At 42.2% G+C, this 19,588-nt stretch overlaps 1 protein-coding gene across 3 annotated transcripts in view; it reads left to right on the top strand.

The window, feature by feature from the left end:
• The window catches only part of LOC110519057 (collagen alpha-1(XIX) chain), a 266,495-nt gene that overhangs the window by 226,779 nt on the left and 20,128 nt on the right, over nucleotides 1-19,588 (top strand). For all 3 annotated transcript variants that reach the window (XM_036987654.1, XM_036987651.1, XM_036987663.1), the window contains 7 exons: nucleotides 1-18; nucleotides 3,184-3,228; nucleotides 3,486-3,548; nucleotides 5,517-5,552; nucleotides 12,318-12,362; nucleotides 14,589-14,732; nucleotides 18,331-18,397. The exon at nucleotides 1-18 is cut by the window's left edge and continues 27 nt beyond it. In XM_036987654.1, coding sequence (XP_036843549.1) covers nucleotides 1-18; nucleotides 3,184-3,228; nucleotides 3,486-3,548; nucleotides 5,517-5,552; nucleotides 12,318-12,362; nucleotides 14,589-14,732; nucleotides 18,331-18,397 — 418 coding nt within the window. The remainder of the gene's footprint in view (nucleotides 19-3,183; nucleotides 3,229-3,485; nucleotides 3,549-5,516; nucleotides 5,553-12,317; nucleotides 12,363-14,588; nucleotides 14,733-18,330; nucleotides 18,398-19,588) is intronic.

The following is a 19,588-nucleotide window of genomic DNA, read 5'->3' as shown; positions in this document are numbered from 1 at the left end:
GGAATACCTGGGCCTTCAGTAAGTAGTACTTTTAATGATCTGCACACAACAGAAGGATGCCGTGAATCTTCCATTTGTTCGCGCTGCACTTGATGCTGGCTACAGAAAACATCACGGCTGTCTGTGGAAATGATAACATGTCATGGACATTGACTTCCCAAATCTATAAGAAATGACAGACAGAACACAGTGAAACTATAGTAGTATCCCCAGTGAACAACGCTTCATATGAAGAGATGTAATACTATACCCAGTGAACAGTCCTTCAGATGTAATACTATACCCAGTGAACAACGCTTCATATGAAGAGATGTAATACTATACCCAGTGAACAGTCCTTCAGATGTAATACTATACCCAGTGAACAGTCCTTCAGATGTAATACTAGACCCAGTGAACAGTCCTTCATATGTAATACTACACCCAGTGAACAGTCCTTCAGATGTAATACTATACCCAGTGAACAGTCCTTCATATGTAATACTATACCCAGTGAACAGTCCTTCAGATGTAATACTAGACCCAGTGAACAGTCCTTCATATGTAATACTACACCCAGTGAACAGTCCTTCAGATGTAATACTATACCCAGTGAACAGTCCTTCAGATGTAATACTAGACCCAGTGAACAGTCCTTCAGATGTAATACTATACCCAGTAAACAGTCCCTCAGATGTAATACTATACCCAGTGAACAGTCCTTCATATGTAATACTACACCCAGTGAACAGTCCTTCAGATGTAATACTATACCCAGTGAACAGTCCTTCAGATGTAATACTAGACCCAGTGAACAGTCCCTCAGATGTAATACTATACCCAGTGAACAGTCCTTCAGATGAAATACTATACCCAGTGAACAGTCCTTCAGATGAAATACTATACCCAGTGAACAGTCCTTCAGATGTAATACTATACCCAGTGAACAGTCCTTCAGATGTAATACTATACCCAGTGAACAGTCCTTCAGATGTAATACTATACCCAGTGAACAGTCCCTCAGATGTAATACTATACCCAGTGAACAGTCCTTCAGATGAAATACTATACCCAGTGAACAGTCCTTCAGATGAAATACTATACCCAGTGAACAGTCCTTCAGATGTAACACTATACCCAGTGAACAGTCCTTCAGATGAAATACTATACCCAGTGAACAGTCCTTCAGATGTAATACTATACCCAGTGAACAGTCCCTCAGATGTAATACTATACCCAGTGAACAACGCTTCATATGAACAGATGTAATACTATACCCAGTGAACAGTCCTTCAGATGTAATACTATACCCAGTGAACAGTCCTTCAGATCTAATACGATACCCAGTGAACAGTCCCTCAGATGTAATACTATACCCAGTGAACAGTCCTTCAGATGAAATACTATACCCAGTGAACAGTCCTTCAGATGAAATACTATACCCAGTGAACAGTCCTTCAGATGTAATACTATACCCAGTGAACAGTCCTTCAGATGTAATACTATACCCAGTGAACAGTCCCTCAGATGTAATATTATACCCAGTGAACAGTCCTTCAGATGTAATACTATACCCAGTGAACAGTCCTTCAGATGTAATACTATACCCAGTGAACAGTCCTTCAGATGTAATACTATACCCAGTGAACAGTCCTTCAGATGTAATACTATACCCAGTGAACAGTCCCTCAAATGTAATACTATACCCAGTGAACAGTCCTTCAGTTGAAATACTATACCCAGTGAACAGTCCTTCAGATGTAATACTATACCCAGTGAACAGTCCTTCAGATGTAATACTAGACCCAGTGAACAGTCCTTCAGATGTAATACTAGACCCAGTGAACAGTCCTTCAGATGTAATACTAGACCCAGTGAACAGTCCTTCAGATGTAATACTATACCCAGTGAACAGTCCTTCAGATGTAATACTATACCCAGTGAACAGTCCCTCAGATGTAATACTAGACCCAGTGAACAGTCCTTCAGATGTAATACTAGACCCAGTGAACAGTCCTTCAGATGTAATACTATACCCAGTGAACAGTCCTTCAGATGTAATACTATACCCAGTGAACAGTCCTTCAGATGAAATACTATACCCAGTGAACAGTCCTTCAGATGTAATACTATACCCAGTGAACAGTCCCTCAGATGTAATACTATACCCAGTGAACAACGCTTCATATGAACAGATGTAATACTATACCCAGTGAACAGTCCTTCAGATGTAATACTATACCCAGTGAACAGTCCTTCAGATGTAATACTAGACCCAGTGAACAGTCCCTCAAATGTAATACTATACCCAGTGAACAGTCCTTCAGTTGAAATACTATACCCAGTGAACAGTCCTTCAGATGTAATACTATACCCAGTGAACAGTCCTTCAGATGTAATACTAGACCCAGTGAACAGTCCTTCAGATGTAATACTAGACCCAGTGAACAGTCCTTCAGATGTAATACTATACCCAGTGAACAGTCCTTCAGATGTAATACTATACCCAGTGAACAGTCCCTCAGATGTAATACTATACCCAGTGAACAGTCCCTCAGATGTAATACTAGACCCAGTGAACAGTCCTTCAGATGTAATACTAGACCCAGTGAACAGTCCTTCAGATGTAATACTAGACCCAGTGAACAGTCCTTCAGATGTAATACTAGACCCAGTGAACAGTCCTTCAGATGTAATACTAGACCCAGTGAACAGTCCTTCAGATGAAATACTAGACCCAGTGAACAGTCCTTCAGATGAAATACTAGACCCAGTGAACAGTCCTTCAGATGTAATACTATACCCAGTGAACAGTCCTTCAGATGTAATACTATACCCAGTGAACAGTCCTTCAGATGTAATACTATACCCAGTGAACAGTCCTTCAGATGTAATACTATACCCAGTGAACAGTCCTTCAAATGTAATACTATACCCAGTGAACAATCCTTCAGATGTAATACTATACCCAGTGAACAGTCCTTCAGATGTAATACTATACCCAGTGAACAGTCCTTCAGATGTAATACTATACCCAGTGAACAGTCCTTCAGATGTACACCCACTTAGAGGGCTGTAGTACAGTAATACCTGCTGGACAGGACAGCGTTGAGGTGCTAGCTAACATAGATGGGTAGATATATAAAACCTGTCTGAGAAGCTGTTTAATGTGTGGCGTTCTCATCCTGTCTGTGTGATTGACAGGGGAAACCTGGAGCTCGCGGTGATTCGGGGATCCCTGGGGAACCGGTAAGTAAGCCGGATGCATTTTCTCTCTCTCTCTCTCTCGCTCTCTCGCTCGCTCTCTCGCTCTCTCGCTCTCTCGCTCTCTCTCTCTCTCGCTCTCTCTCTCTCTCTCTCTCTCTCTCTCTCTCTCTCTCTCTCTCTCTCTCTCTCTCTCTCTCTCTCTCTCTCTCTCTCTGTCAGCTGTCAGTCAAAGGCATCCCTACTTCTCTCTGTCACACACACAGTAACAGTGACATATATGACTGTTTATTCCCTGACAGGGTGAGAGGGGCCCGCTGGGGGAGACAGGATTCCCAGGTCCTGAGGGACCCCAAGGTGCTCCTGTAAGGATTTTACTTTACCTCTGCTCCTTTTTCCTCATACCCCTGATTAGATACCCACCCTCAACGGGGGATAGTCCATACACCTAGAACAAAAAGGTGCTTTAAAGAACCTTAAAGGGTTTTTTCGCCTTTCCCATAGAAGAATCCTTTGAAGAACACTTTTTGGTTCCAGGTTTAACCCTTTTGGGTTCCATGTAGGACCCTTTCTACATGTAACCCAAAAGGGTTCTACCTGGAACCAAAAAGGGTTCACCTTTGGGGACAGCCGAAGAACACTTTTGGAACCCTTTTTTCTAAGAGTGAACATGCAGAGCCAAGTGAAATGTCACTCACTATATGTACAGTACATACAGGGCCTTTGGAAAGTATTCAGATCTCTTGACTTGTTCCACATTTTGTTACGTTACAGCCTTGTTCTAAAAATTGATTCAATTGTTATCCCCCCTCATCAATCTACACACAACACGCCATAACGACAAAGAAAAAACAGGTTTTTAGAAATGATTATTTGTCAACAACAAAAAAATGAAATATGAAGTGTGTTTATTTAATCCATTTTAGAATAAGGCTGCAACGTAAGAAAACGTGGGAAAAGTCAAAAGGTCTGAATATGCAAATGTTACCAATGAACAGGAAGTAGATGGTTCTTACTTATTGCTGAGAGATGTGCAATGTTCCTATATGACTGTATAGGTTCAGACTGCCAGTATGCCGGCAGTATTAGGTTTGTAGACATAGTTTATATTGATAACAACACAGTCCCTCACATTGCAGAGCCAAGTGCTGTGTTACATTTACCATAGATGTCTGCATTTCCATATCAATGAAAGAGCTTGATTTAAGGGACAATCTGTTTAAATCTGGTTTAAATAAGCTTATTAGTCCAGGCTTGTTTTGCAGAACGATGACATTATTGTATGTTATTATCATCAGAAATGGTTTCTTTAGTTATAATTCCATCAGTCTGTAAGCAGAGAGTGGAACATTAGTGTTCACACAGCAATCACCATCGTTATCCCACGCTTCAGATATCCCATTAACTGTGGAGAGAGATTACTCTGTCTGTCACAAACGGCACCCTATTCCCTATATAGTGCACTACTTTGACCAGAGCCCTATTCCCTATATAGTGCACTACTTTGACCAGAGCCCTATTCCCTATATAGTACACTACTTTGACCAGAGCCTTATTCCCTATATAGTACACTACTTTGACCAGAGCCCTATTCCCTATATAGTACACTACTTTGACCAGAGCCTTATTCCCTATATAGTACACTACTTTGACCAGAGCCATATTCCCTATATAGTGCACTACTTTGACCAGAGCCCTATTCCCTATATAGTACACTACTTTGACCAGAGCCTTATTCCCTATATAGTACACTACTTTGACCAGAGCCATATTCCCTATATAGTACACTACTTTGACCAGAGCCCTATTCCCTATATAGTACACTACTTTGACCAGAGCCCTATTCCCTATATAGTACACTACTTTGACCAGAGCCCTATTCCCTATATAGTACACTACTTTGACCAGAGCCCTATTCCCTATATAGTGCACTACTTTGACCAGAGCCCTATTCCCTATATAGTACACTACTTTGACCAGAGCCCTATTCCCTATATAGTACACTACTTTGACCAGAGCCCTATTCCCTATATAGTGCGCTACTTTGACCAGAGCCCTATTCCCTATATAGTACACTACTTTGACCAGAGCCCTATTCCCTATATAGTACACTACTTTGATCAGAGCCCTATTCCCTATATAGTACACTACTTTGACCAGAGCCCTATTCCCTATATAGTACATGACTGTATTGCAGTATATAGGGAATAGGGTGCCATTTGTGACGCATACCCAGAATGCACCAGGGCCGACCGGATGGAACGTTGGATTGTTGGAGTTGATATAAAATGTCTTTGTTTACCTTCTTTGTGTTCTGGTCGTTCCTTGAGCAGGGGAGGCCCGGGAAAGATGGACTTCCTGGGTACGAGGTGAGAGAGAATAACTTAGACATACATACATACATACATACATACATACACACATACATACATACATACATACAGTGCCTTGCGATAGTATTCGGCCCCCTTGAACTTTGCGACCTTTTGCCACATTTCAGGCTTCAAACATAAATATATAAAACTATATATTTTTGTGAAGAATCAACAACAAGTGGGACACAATCATGAAGTGGAACGACATTTATTGGATATTTCAAACTTTTTTAACAAATCAAAAACTGAAAAATTGGGCGTGCAAAATTATTCAGCCCCCTTAAGTTAATACTTTGTAGCGCCACCTTTTGCTGCGATTACAGCTGTAAGTCGCTTGGGGTATGTCTCTATCAGTTTTGCACATTGAGAGACTGATATTTTTCCCATTCCTCCTTGCAAAACAGCTCGAGCTCAGTGAGGTTGGATGGAGAGCATTTGTGAACAGCAGTTTTCAGTTCTTTCCACAGATTCTCGATTGGATTCAGGTCTGGACTTTGACTTGGCCATTCTAACACCTGGATATGTTTATTTTTGAACCATTCCATTGTAGATTTTGCTTTATGTTTTGGATCATTGTCTTGTTGGAAGACAAATCTCCGTCCCAGTCTCAGGTCTTTTGCAGACTCCATCAGGTTTTCTTCCAGAATGGTCCTGTATGTGGCTCCATCCATCTTCCCATCAATTTTAACCATCTTCCCTGTCCCTGCTGAAGAAAAGCAGGCCCAAACCATGATGCTGCCACCACCATGTTTGACAGTGGGGATGGTGTGTTCAGCTGTGTTGCTTTTACGCCAAACATAACGTTTTGCATTGTTGCCAAAAAGTTCAATTTTGGTTTCATCTGACCAGAGCACCTTCTTCCACATGTTTGGTGTGTCTCCCAGGTGGCTTGTGGCAAATTTTAAACGACACTTTTTATGGATATCTTTAAGAAATGGCTTTCTTCTTGCCACTCTTCCATAAAGGCCAGATTTGTGCAATACACGACTGATTGTTGTCCTATGGACAGAGTCTCCCACCTCAGCTGTAGATCTCTGCAGTTCATCCAGAGTGATCATGGGCCTCTTGGCTGCATCTCTGATCAGTCTTCTCCTTGTATGAGCTGAAAGTTTAGAGGGACGGCCAGGTCTTGGTAGATTTTCAGTGGTCTGATACTCCTTCCATTTCAATATTATCGCTTGCACAGTGCTCCTTGGGATGTTTAAAGCTTGGGAAATCTTTTTGTATCCAAATCCGGCTTTAAACTTCTTCACAACAGTATCTCGGACCTGCCTGGTGTGTTCCTTGTTCTTCATGATGCTCTCTGCGCTTTTAACGGACCTCTGAGACTATCACAGTGCAGGTGCATTTATACGGAGACTTGATTACACACAGGTGGATTGTATTTATCACTGAACTTCTGGAGAGAGTTTGCTGCACTGAAAGTAAAGGGGCTGAATAATTTTGCACGCCCAATTTTTCAGTTTTTGATTTGTTAAAAAAGTTTGAAATATCCAATAAATGTCGTTCCACTTCATGATTGTGTCCCACTTGTTGTTGATTCTTCACAAAAAAATACATTTTATATCTTTATGTTTGAAGCCTGAAATGTGGCAAAAGGTCGCAAAGTTCAAGGGGGCCGAATACTTTCGCAAGGCACTGTACATACATACATACATACATACACACATACATACATACATACACACATACATACATACATACATACATACATACATACATACATACACACATACATACATACATACATACATACATACATACATACATACATACATACATACATACATACATACACACATACATACATACATACACATACACACACACACACACACACACACACACACACACACACACACACACACACACACACACACACACACACACACACACACACACACATACATACACAATATGTCCCTCAACAAAAAGACGTACCAGCAGCATCCTTGACAGTAGTGCTGTTATCTAGCCCTTGAGCTACGGCATCACAACAGGTGCATTAAAACACTTCTATTTGCATATTAGACCATTGAACGATAACAACTCAAAGGTATCCTACATATGTTGGGCTGTGTTGACTTTTAGTCTTTGTATACTAACTAGACAGTTAATGCTGGGACGCAGTCATAGATAACTGTTCGTAATAAAGGGAAGAATGATCTATTTTCATATCCAGATAAGTGTTTGGATAAAACTTAGCGAGTAAAAAATAAAACAACTGCCACTGTGATCTCTACTGGAAATATCACTAGTTGTGTTTTGTACTCTGTCATATAACATCACTAGTTGTGTTTTATACTCTGTCATATAACATCACTAGTTGTGTTTTATACTCTGTCATATAACATGTCTAGTTGTGTTTTATACTCTGTCATATAACATCACTAGTTGTGTTTTATACTCTGTCATATAACATGTCTAGTTGTGTTTTATACTCTGTCATATAACATGTCTAGTTGTGTTTTATACTCTGTCATATAACATCACTAGTTGTGTTTTATACTCTGTCATATAACATCACTAGTTGTGTTTTATACTCTGTCATATAACATCACTAGTTGTGTTTTATACTCTGTCATATAACATCACTAGTTGTGTTTTATACTCTGTCATATAACATCACTAGTTGTGTTTTATACTCTGTCATATAACATCACTAGTTGTGTTTTATACTCTGTCATATAACATGTCTAGTTGTGTTTTATACTCTGTCATATAACATCACTAGTTGTGTTTTATACTCTGTCATATAACATCACTAGTTGTGTTGTATACTCTGTCATATAACATGACTAGTTGTGTTTTGTTCTCTGTCATATGACATCACTAGTTGTGTTTTGTACAACTAATTAGCTGAATTATAACAGTATGATTCACTATCAACTCCATTCTAATTAGCTGAACTATAACAGTATGATTCACCATCAACTCCATTCTAATTAGCTGAACTATAACAGTATGATTCACCATCAACTCCATTCTAATTAGCTGAACTATAACAGTATGATTCACCATCAACTCCATTCTAATTAGCTGAACTATAACAGTATGATTCACCATCAACTCCATTCTAATTAGCTGAACTATAACAGTATGATTCACCATCAACTCCATTCTAATTAGCTGAACTATAACAGTATGATTCACCATCAACTCCATTCTAATTAGCTGAACTATAACAGTATGATTCACCATCAACTCCATTCTAATTAGCTGAACTATAACAGTATGATTCACCATCAACTCCATTCTAATTAGCTGAACTATAACAGTATGATTCACCATCAACTCCATTCTAATTAGCTGAACTATAACAGTATGATTCACCATCAACTCCATTCTAATTAGCTGAACTATAACAGTATGATTCACCATCAACTCCATTCTAATTAGCTGAACTATAACAGTATGATTCACCATCAACTCCATTCTAATTAGCTGAACTATAACAGTATGATTCACCATCAACGCCATTCTAATTAGCTGAACTATAACAGTATGATTCACCATCAACTCCATTCTAATTAGCTGAACCATAAATACCAACAACAGATACAGTAACTGGTCGGTACATTGGTACATCTGTCAGTCTTTATCACAGAGATCTCAACAGTAACTGGTCGGTACATTGGTACATCTGTCAGTCTACATCACAGAGATCTCAACAGTGACTGGTCGGTACATTGGTACATCTGTCAGTCTTTATTACAGAGATCTCAACAGTAACTGGTCGGTACATTGGTACATCTGTCAGTCTACATCACAGAGATCTCAACAGTAACTGGTCGGTACATTGGTACATCTGTCAGTCTACATCACAGAGATCTCAACAGTGACTGGTCGGTACATTGGTACATCTGTCAGTCTTTATTACAGAGATCTCAACAGTAACTGGTCGGTACATTGGTACATCTGTCAGTCTACATCACAGAGATTTCAACAGTAACTGGTCGGTACATTGGTACATCTGTCAGTCTTTATTACAGAGATCTCAACAGTAACTGGTCGGTACATTGGTACATCTGTCAGTCTTTATTACAGAGATCTCAACAGTAACTGGCCGGTACATTGGTACATCTGTCAGTCTACATCACAGAGATCTCAACAGTAACTGGTCGGTACATTGGTACATCCGTCAGTCTACATCACAGAGATCTCAACAGTAACTGGTCGGTACATTGGTACATCTGTCAGTCTACATCACAGAGATCTCAACAGTGACTGGTCGGTACATTGGTACATCTGTCAGTCTACATCACAGAGATCTCAACAGTGACTGGTCGGTACATTGGTACATCTGTCAGTCTACATCACAGAGATCTCAACAGTAACTGGTCGGTACATTGGTACATCTGTCAGTCTTTATTACAGAGATCTCAACAGTAACTGGTCGGTACATTTGTACATCTGTCAGTCTACATCACAGAGATCTCAACAGTGACTGGTCGGTACATTGGTACATCTGTCAGTCTACATCACAGAGATCTCAACAGTGACTGGTCGGTACATTGGTACATCTGTCAGTCTACATCACAGAGATCTCAACAGTAACTGGTCGGTACATTGGTACATCTGTCAGTCTACATCACAGAGATCTCAACAGTGACTGGTCGGTACATTGGTACATCTGTCAGTCTACATCACAGAGATCTCAACAGTAACTGGTCGGTACATTGGTACATCTGTCAGTCTACATCACAGAGATCTCAACAGTAACTGGTCGGTACATTGGTACATCTGTCAGTCTACATCACAGAGATCTCAACAGTGAGCGGAAGGAAGGGCCAACTTCTTATTATTTCACCCACTTCCATCAACAACATCTTGGAGCGGGAGAGAGGGGGAGAGGGGGAGAGGGAGAGAGGGAGAGGGAGAGAGGGGGAGATGGAGAGAGGGAGAGGGGGAGAGGGGGAGGGAGAGAGATTTTAATGCCTTGTTGTTAGATGGTGTATCTCTTGTTCTCAATCATTTGGTGGGGCAACAGTGCCATCTAGCAGGTGAATGTGCTCCTATTCTAAACGTTCCCTAAAAACTCCTCTCACTGTACTGCAATGATCTGGCTTTGAGGTTTAATGCCAGGCCCAGAGAGCGAAGATGGAAGTCGAATTCAGTGGGCACGATGATAGATGTAAGCCTCCCATCAGGCGTTGGGGAATAACATAGCAGAAATAAAAAATAGAGAGAGGGCTGCAGATGAATGTAGGCGAGGAGGAGGAGAACAGACTTCTCTGCTGCCCGTTGCTTTTAAAACCACATGATCGTGTCAGATTGCATTTTGCATGGAGACAGTAATCCTCGCAGTAAATGGATACAAAGATGTTCCCAGAGGTTATACAGTCAGTGAGATGGAGGGAGCGAGGGAGACCTGGAAAGCAAGAGAGGAGAATGGAGGAGTGTAGTTCTGAGAGCAGTGTTGCACATAGAGCTAACGACAGGTGTTTCTCTCCCAGCTAGGGAGGGAGGGAGAAGGCAGGCAGGGAGGCAGGCAGGCAGAGTAGGAGGGAGGCAGGGAGGGAGGGAGGGAGGGAGGGAGCAGGCAGGCAGGCAGGCAGGAAGGCAGGCAGAGTAGGAGGGAGGCAGGGAGGGAGGGAGGGAGGGAGGGAGGGAGGGAGGGAGGGAGGGAGGGAGGGAGGGGGCAGGCAGGCAGGCAGGCAGAGTAGTAGGAGGGAGGGAGGGAGGGAGGGAGGGAGGCAGGGAGAGAGGGAGAGAGGGAGGGAGGGAGGGAGGGAGGGAGGGAGGGAGGGAGGGAGGGAGGGAGGGAGGGAGGGAGGGAGGGGGCAGGCAGGCAGGCAGGCAGAGTAGTAGGAGGGAGGGAGGGAGGGAGGGAGGGAGGGAGGGAGGGAGGGAGGGAGGGAGGGAGGGAGGGAGGGAGGGGGTGGGCAGGCAGGCAGGCAGGCAGGCAGGCAGAGTAGTAGGAGGGAGGGAGGGAGGGAGGGAGGGAGGGAGGGAGGGAGGGAGGGAGGAGGCATACAGTCCACAGAGGGAAGTGGGGCTATGTGATGCAGGGAAGCTGTGACAGACAATGTGGAAGGTGAAACACAGTCCTTGGAGAACTCCATACATCCTCAGACACAGGAACAACAGTCATCCCAGAATCATTTAAAAAGGTTGTTTTTTGATTGAGGATTTGGAATGAAAGACATCCTGTCAATCACTTCACTGCTGCCACCAAGTGTTAAGATTATAACGGGACCTGGCAGTCTAGTTATTGCAACAATAAACCTTTTTTGAATGTGAATAAGCTAAGACACAAGCGTGGGTTGGGAAATTTAAAATTATAAGCAATCATTAAATGACCCTGAGTGTGGAGGATTGGTTGATGTTGATGGGGGTGATTACAGAGCAACAGATTAGACCCACATTGGCCTCAGTGGGTGTCTGAACAAAAGCAGTGTGCTTTTGAGTGCTAGGAAAGGAGGGGAGAGTTGAAGAGGAGAGGAGAGGAGAGGAGAGGAGAGGAGAGGAGAGGAGAGGAGAGGAGAGGAGAGGAGAGGAGAGGAGAGGAGAGGAGGAATGTCAGATTTAGAGAGTGGGGAGGAATGGAGAGGACAAAGAGAGGAGTGGGTAAAGAGAGAGAAGACTAGCCTTGGGGTCATCTTCATTCCAAATATCCAATTATTTAGCAGTGCTCTTTGCTCTTCTCTCTGGTCTGGAGGGACTTCTCTGTCTCTCTGCAATCAGCAGAGTATTTCAGACAGAACCTGCAGTCCTCTGTCATGTGTTCATACTGTGATCTGTTTTATCTTCTTACAGGGAGCCACAGGTAGACTAGGAGACAGAGGATCCAAGGGAGAACGGGTAAGCACCTTTATTTTGTTTCTCTGACGCTGTTTTCCATAAACACAACTCATTGTTTGTGATGGAAAAATATCACACAGAACCTAACCCAACCAAAAGGCAATGATGCATAGAAACACATGTTTTTCCCCCTGAGGTGCCTAAGTATTTGATAAAGGCTTCTGAAATTCAATGCATTTTGTATGCCACCATTGTATTTCTGAAACCCCTATTTATAAAACCCTGTCACAGTCTTCTACAGTGTAATCTGTTTCTAAAGCCCTGTCACAGTCTTCTACAGTGTAATCTGTTTCTAAAGCTCTGTCACAGTCTTCTACAGTGTAATATGTTTCTAAAGCCCTGTCACAGTCTTCTACAGTGTAATCTGTTTCTAAAGCTCTGTCACAGTCTTCTACAGTGTAATCTGTTTCTAAAACCCTGTCACAGTCTTCTACAGTGTAATCTGTTATAAAGTCCCGTCACAATCTTCTACAGTGTAATCTGTTTATAAAGCCCTGTCACAGTCTTCTACAGTGTAATCTGTTTATAAAGCCCTGTCACAGTCTTCTACAGTGTAATCTGTTATAAAGCCCTGTCACAGTCTTCTACAGTGTAATCTGTTATGAAGCCCTGTCACAGTCTTCTACAGTGTAATCTGTTTATAAAGCCCTGTCACAGTCTTCTACAGTGTAATCTGTTTATAAAGCCCTGTCACAGTCTTCTACAGTGTAATATGTTTATAAAGCCCCGTCACAGTCTTCTACAGTGTAATATGTTTATAAAGCCCTGTCACAGTCTTCTACAGTGTAATCTGTTTATAAAGCCCTGTCACAGTCTTCTACAGTGTAATCTGTTTATAAAGCCCTGTCACAGTCTTCTACAGTGTAATCTGTTTATAAAGCCCTGTCACAGTCTTCTACAGTGTAATCTGTTTATAAAGCCCTGTCACAGTCTTCTACAGTGTAATCTGTTTATAAAGCCCCGTCACAGTTTTCTACAGTGTAATCTGTTTCTAAAGCCCTGTCACAGTCTTCTACAGTGTAATCTGTTTCTAAAGCCCTGTCACAGTCTTCTACAGTGTAATCTGTTTATAAAGCCCCGTCACAGTCTTCTACAGTGTAATCTGTTTCTAAAGCCCTGTCACAGTCTTCAACAGTGTAATCTGTTTCTAAAATCCTGTCACAGTCTTCAACAGTGTAATCTGTTTATAAAGCCCTGTCACAGTCTTCTACAGTGTAATCTGTTTATAAAGCCCTGTCACAGTCTTCTACAGTGTAATCTGTTTCTAAAGCCCTGTCACAGTCTTCTACAGTGTAATCTGTTCATAAAGCCCTGTCACAGTCTTCTACAGTGTAATCTGTTTATAAAGCCCTGTCACAGTCTTCTACAGTGTAATCTGTTTCTAAAGCCCTGTCACAGTCTTCTACAGTGTAATCTGTTTATAAAGCCCTGTCACAGTCTTCTACAGTGTAATCTGTTTATAAAGCCCTGTCACAGTCTTCTACAGTGTAATCTGTTTATAAAGCCCTGTCACAGTCTTCTACAGTGTAATCTGTTTATAAAGCCCTGTCACAGTCTTCTACAGTGTAATCTGTTTATAAAGCCCTGTCACAGTCTTCTACAGTGTAATCTGTTTATAAAGCCCTGTCACAGTCTTCTACAGTGTAATCTGTTCCCAAATGCTAGTAATGGCGGTTTGTAGGAGAGCTAAGATACATGGTGACAGAATTGGCCACAGACCCTGGGGATGTGTATCTGAGTGGGCTCAATCAGGGTAATGGCTGGATGAGGACTGATTGAGTAATGCTGAGGCGTTGGTAGCGACAGTATCAGACCAAAGCCAGAATGGCCTTATGCCAATGCTCTATCAGAATGCCTCCGGTACAGTCTGGAGTGGGACTGACAACAACCCCGTCACCCTTTTATTTAACCAGGCAAGTCAATTAAGAATATTTTCTTATTTACAATGATGGCCTAGTTAAATAAAGTGATTGTAGATCTGAATGGGAAACCGGAGGGTGTGCTGTAAACCACATGGCGGGAGCTCACCAGCCAGCTAGATTTAACCATTATACAGATTGGTATATTGAAATGTATATGTATTGTTTTATACTGTCAGGTATTACTGCACTGTTGGAACTAGGAACACAAGCATTTCACTACACCCTTCGATAACATCTGCTAAACATGTGTACATGACCAATACAAATTTGATTTGATTGTTCTTTACTGATTCTCCTACTGCAGGGGGACCCAGGGATACCTGGAGCGAGGGGAGTCCAAGGAGAGAGGGGAAGGACAGGAGACCCAGGAATAGTGGGACCTATCGGGCCCCAAGGCCACCGAGGGGACCCTGGTCCCCCAGGTCCCATAGCATCACCAAGCCCTCTGGTACGTTGTTATATCTTTCTTATCTTTCTTTTCTTTCTTTCTTACTTATATTTCTACTTTGCACATTCTTCCATTGCAAAACTACCATTCCAGTGTTTTACTTGCTATATTGTATTTACCTTGCCACCAAGGCCTTTTTTGCCTTTACCTCCCTTCTCACCTCATTTGCTCACATTGTATATAGACTTGTTTATACTTTATTATTGACTGTATGTTTGTTTTACTCCATGTGTAACTCTGTGTTGTTGTATCTGTCAAACTGCTTTGCTTTATCTTGGCCAGGTCGCAATTGTAAATGAGAACTTGTTCTCAACTTGCCTACCTGGTTAAATAAAGGTAAAATAAAAAAATAAAAAATAAAAATATCTCCTCCAAACACACCAAGCCCTCTGGTATGTTGGTTATATCTCCTCCAAACACACCAAGCCCTCTGGTATGTTGGTTATATCTCCTCCAAACACACCAAGCCCTCTGGTATGTTGGTTATATCTCCTCCAAACACACCAAGCCCTCTGGTACGTTGGTTATATCTCCCCCAAACACACCAAGCCCTCTGGTACGCTGGTTATATCTCCCCCAAACACACCAAGCCCTCTGGTACGTTGTTATATCTCCTCCAAACTGGCCAAGTCTAGCCAAACTCCCATCTTGAATGATGTTGAATAAATGTGTTATCAGGTTTGTTGTGAATGATCCTGTAACACTCATAAAGGTGTCATTACCTGTTTTTTAAAGGTGTTGTGAATGATCCTGTCATAAAGGTGTCATGACCTGTTTTATAAAGGTGTTGTGAATGTCTTATCCCCTTTAAGGTATGTTTTACAGAGATCTCCCGACACTCATAGAGATCTCCCAACAGAGATCTCCCAACACTCATAGAGATCTCCCAACAGAGATCTCCCAACACTCATAAAGATCTCCCAACAGAGATCTCCCAACACTCATAGAGATCTCCCAACAGAGATCTCCCAACACTCATAGAGATCTCCCAACAGAGATCTCCCAACACTCATAAAGATCTCCCAACAGAGATCTCCCAACACTTATAGAGATCTCCCAACAGAGATCTCCCAACACTCATAGTTCAACCATAAACCCATAGAAATTCATGCTCCACATTTTTGTGTGTGTTTGTCTATACCCGCCCATAAAATCAAAGACTATCCTCAGTCACACATAATTATAGAATCTAAATGTCCTCCTTTCTTTAGTGGTCTAAGTAATTAGCGTATATCTCTCTTTCTCTGTAAATGAATGCAGTACTGCAGTAGCATAGAGTTGTGTGAAGCTGTGTGGAGCAACATATGACACAGCAGATAACAGATAGGCATAATGAAGCCAGCTAGGTTGTTTCTGCTCCTCACCTCCCACTCCTGATCAGCTCAACCCACAGGGGGGTCGGGAGAGAGGGAAGGAGAGAAGGGCTAGAGAGAGAGGGGCGGAGAGAGGGAGAAGGAGAGAGGACTAGAGAGAGAGGAGCGCAGAGAGGGAAGGAGAGAGGGCTAGAGAGAGCGAGAGAAGGAGAGAGGGCTAGAGGGAGCGAGAGAAGGAGAGACAGCTAGAGAGAGAGGGAAGGAGAGAGGGAAAGAGAGAGAGGGAAGGAGAGAGGGAAAGAGAGAGAGGGAAGGAGAGAGGGAAAGAGAGAGAGGGAAGGAGAGAGGGCTAGAGAGAGGGAAAGAGAGAGAGTGAAGGAGAGAGGGAAAGAGAGAGATGGAAGAAATGAGAGAGATGGAAGAAAGGAGAGAGATGGAAGAAAGGAGAGAGATGGAAGAAAGGAGAGAGATGGAGGAAATGAGAGAGGGAGAGGAAAGAAGAGAGAGGGAGGAAAGGAGGGAGAGGGAGGAAAGAAGAGAGAGGGAGGAAAGGAGAGAGAATGAGGGAAAGAGAGAGAGGGAAAGAGAGAGGGAAAGAGAGAGAGGGAAGGAGAGAGGGCTAGAGAGAGGGAAAGAGAGAGAGTGAAGGAGAGAGGGAAAGAGAGAGATGGAAGAAATGAGAGAGATGGAAGAAAGGAGAGAGATGGAAGAAATGAGAGAGATGTAGGAAAGGAGAGAGATGGAGGAAATGAGAGAGAGAGAGGAAAGAAGAGAGAGGGAGGAAAGGAGGGAGAGGGAGGAAAGAAGAGAGAGGGAGGAAAGGAGAGAGAATGAGGAAAGGAGAGAGAGCGAGGAAAGGAGAGAGGAATAGAGAGAAAGAGAGAGATGGAGAGAGCGTGGGAGTGAGGAGAGAGAGAAGGAGAGAGCGTGGGAGTGAGGAGAGAGAGGAGAGAGTGTGGGAGTGAGGAGAGAGAGAAGGAGAGAGTGTGGGAGTGAGGAGAGAGAGAAGGAGAGAGTGTGGGAGAGAGGAGAGAGAGAAGGAAAGAGCGTGGGAGTGAGGAGAGAGCTGGATAGGATGGAAAAACACCTCTGTGTGTCACAGCTATTCTACACGCAGCATGTAGAGGGTTACATAACACAACAGAGATGAAAGACTTCTGAATGCCAAGAAAACAAGTACTAAAGGGTTACCCTCCTATATCTTTCTCTCATAGAACAGAACAGTGACCCTATTAAACACAAAAGTACATTGGCAACTCATCCCGTGGTATTCAGCACTGCCAAAATACAAGTACCCTGTTTTTAAACCAGTCGCAATAGAACACGATAATATTTGAGTGATCAATATCGATGTTCGAAAATGGCCCTGAATATTGTCACTTTAATACCTTTATAAAGTTCCTCGGGTTTGGTTTCATCCTCTCCTCTACCTATCAAGACACAGACAATACGAATAACCTTTTAGAAAGTGGTCCACAGATGATCACAGTTCATTGTAACAGTATATGAGGTTTAAGCTCTGATTGCAAAGGTGTTTCAAACACACAAGTCCCTTTTTTTCTCCCTGGGTTTTATTCTAGTTGTTCATACTACTGGGTGTTTAGTGGAGCCTCACACTCATGAATCTCATTCCTTTATCCGTACCACAATCTGGAGTCCACCAGAAATACAGTATTATAATGCATTTCTCAGTCGTTTCCTTGGGCAGTCAGAAGAATATGGAACTCTGAAAGAGCATTTCTACAGCTAGGATTTCCATTCCATTCTGTTGCCAATGTTCTCCTCTACAATTCAAGGCTCTCTCCACACAAACATTCTGAGCAAACAGCAATCTTACTTTGAGCCTGAGATAGATGGCAGGGAAACAGGGAAACAGGGAGAGAGGAGTTGATTATTATGCCATGAAGCATTGCATCTCTTTATCTCTGAAGACACTGCAATTTTATAACACGCTGAATAAAACATGAACTACTGCTGTCTCACTAATTACATTTTCTTAATCTGTTAAAGACGTTTTGGTTAAGTTTGTGTTATTCTGTTTCTCTCTCTTATGCCTGTCTGTCTGTACATCTCTCTCTCTCTCTCTCTCTCTCTCTCTCTCTCTCTCTCTCTCTCTCTCTCTCTCTCTCTCTCTCTCTCTCTCTCTCTCTCTCTCTCTCTCTCTCTCTCTCTCTCTCTCTCTCTCTCTCTCTCTCTCTCTCTCTCTCTCTCTCTCTCTCTCTCTCTCTCTCTCTCTCTCTCTCTCTCTCTCTCTCTCTCTCTCTCTCTCTCTCTCACTCACACAGAATGATGCCAATTCCATGGAGGAAATTAAAATGTTTATCCGGAGTGAAGTATTGCGGTTGTTTGAAGGTACAGCTGTTACGTCTGAATCCTAACTTGTTGTCGACCCAATTTATCCTTCAGGGGGTCCCTTTGTTTTCTCCTCACTCTTTTAAGGATTTCAGGATTTCTAAATCGGGGGGGGGGAATCTAAATTGGATATTGTTGCCTTAGTTCTTCAGGAAGTAAAAGAGTCCCAAGTAAACTAATAGTTGATGCTGGGTGAAGGTATTTTATTGTTCTGCCACTGTGTTGTGATATTGAATGGCAGAGTGGTATGCAAGCCTCGGTTTAGTACATATCCTAACTAACTAATGAGCTACTGTATCACCTATTCTACCGTTTTATGTTTTCTGATACAGAATTTCAATTTGAGAGCTTGGGCCTGTAAGGTTCTGTCTGAGTTATGGACATTTCGTTGTTCTGTTCAATGTTCAATGTTTTCTACCTATATAGTAGTCTAAATAGCCCAATTCATGTTGTTAAATTCAAAATAATAAAATATACAAATTGCTGACACCATTCAAACCAATGAGGGTTTGGAATTTTAAAGCCAATTATTTCAGAATCATATTTTTGCAGATAGAACCTTATAGTCACAAGCTCTTGAATTGTCTAGAGAGTGTTGGTATATTGGTATATATATAATATTGGTATCAAATATTAAAATGTTATTAGTCACATGCGCCGAATACAACAGGTGTAGACGTTACAGTGAAATGCTTATTTAACCAATGATGCAGTTAAAAAAAAATTGGATAAAAATAAGAAATAAAGGAACAAGTAATTAAAGAGCATCAGTAAAAAAAACAATAGCATATAGAATATAGAATAGAATATATTCAGGGGGGTACTGGTACAGAGTCAATGTGCGGGGACACCGGTTAGTTGAGGTAATATGTACATGTGGGTAGAGTTATTAAATTGACTATGTATAGATGATAACAACACAGAGTAGCAGCAGTGTAAAAGAGGGGGAGGGGGGGCCAATGCAAGTAGTCTGGGTAGCCATTTGATTAGGTTTTCAGAAGTCTAATGGCTTGGGGGTAGAAGCTGTTTTAGAACCCTCTTGGACCTAGACTTGGTGCTCCGGTACCGCTTGCCGTGCGGTAGCAGAGAGAACAGTCCATGAATAGGGTGGCCAGAGTCTTTGACAATTATTAGGGCCTGGTATAGAGGTCCTGGATGGCAGGAAGCTTGGCCCAAGTAATGTACTGGGCC

This window comes from Oncorhynchus mykiss, chromosome 1 (assembly GCF_013265735.2).
Source record: "Oncorhynchus mykiss isolate Arlee chromosome 1, USDA_OmykA_1.1, whole genome shotgun sequence".
NCBI classification, from domain to species: Eukaryota; Metazoa; Chordata; class Actinopteri; order Salmoniformes; family Salmonidae; genus Oncorhynchus; species Oncorhynchus mykiss.
This window is presented reverse-complemented; position numbering and strand designations above follow the sequence as displayed.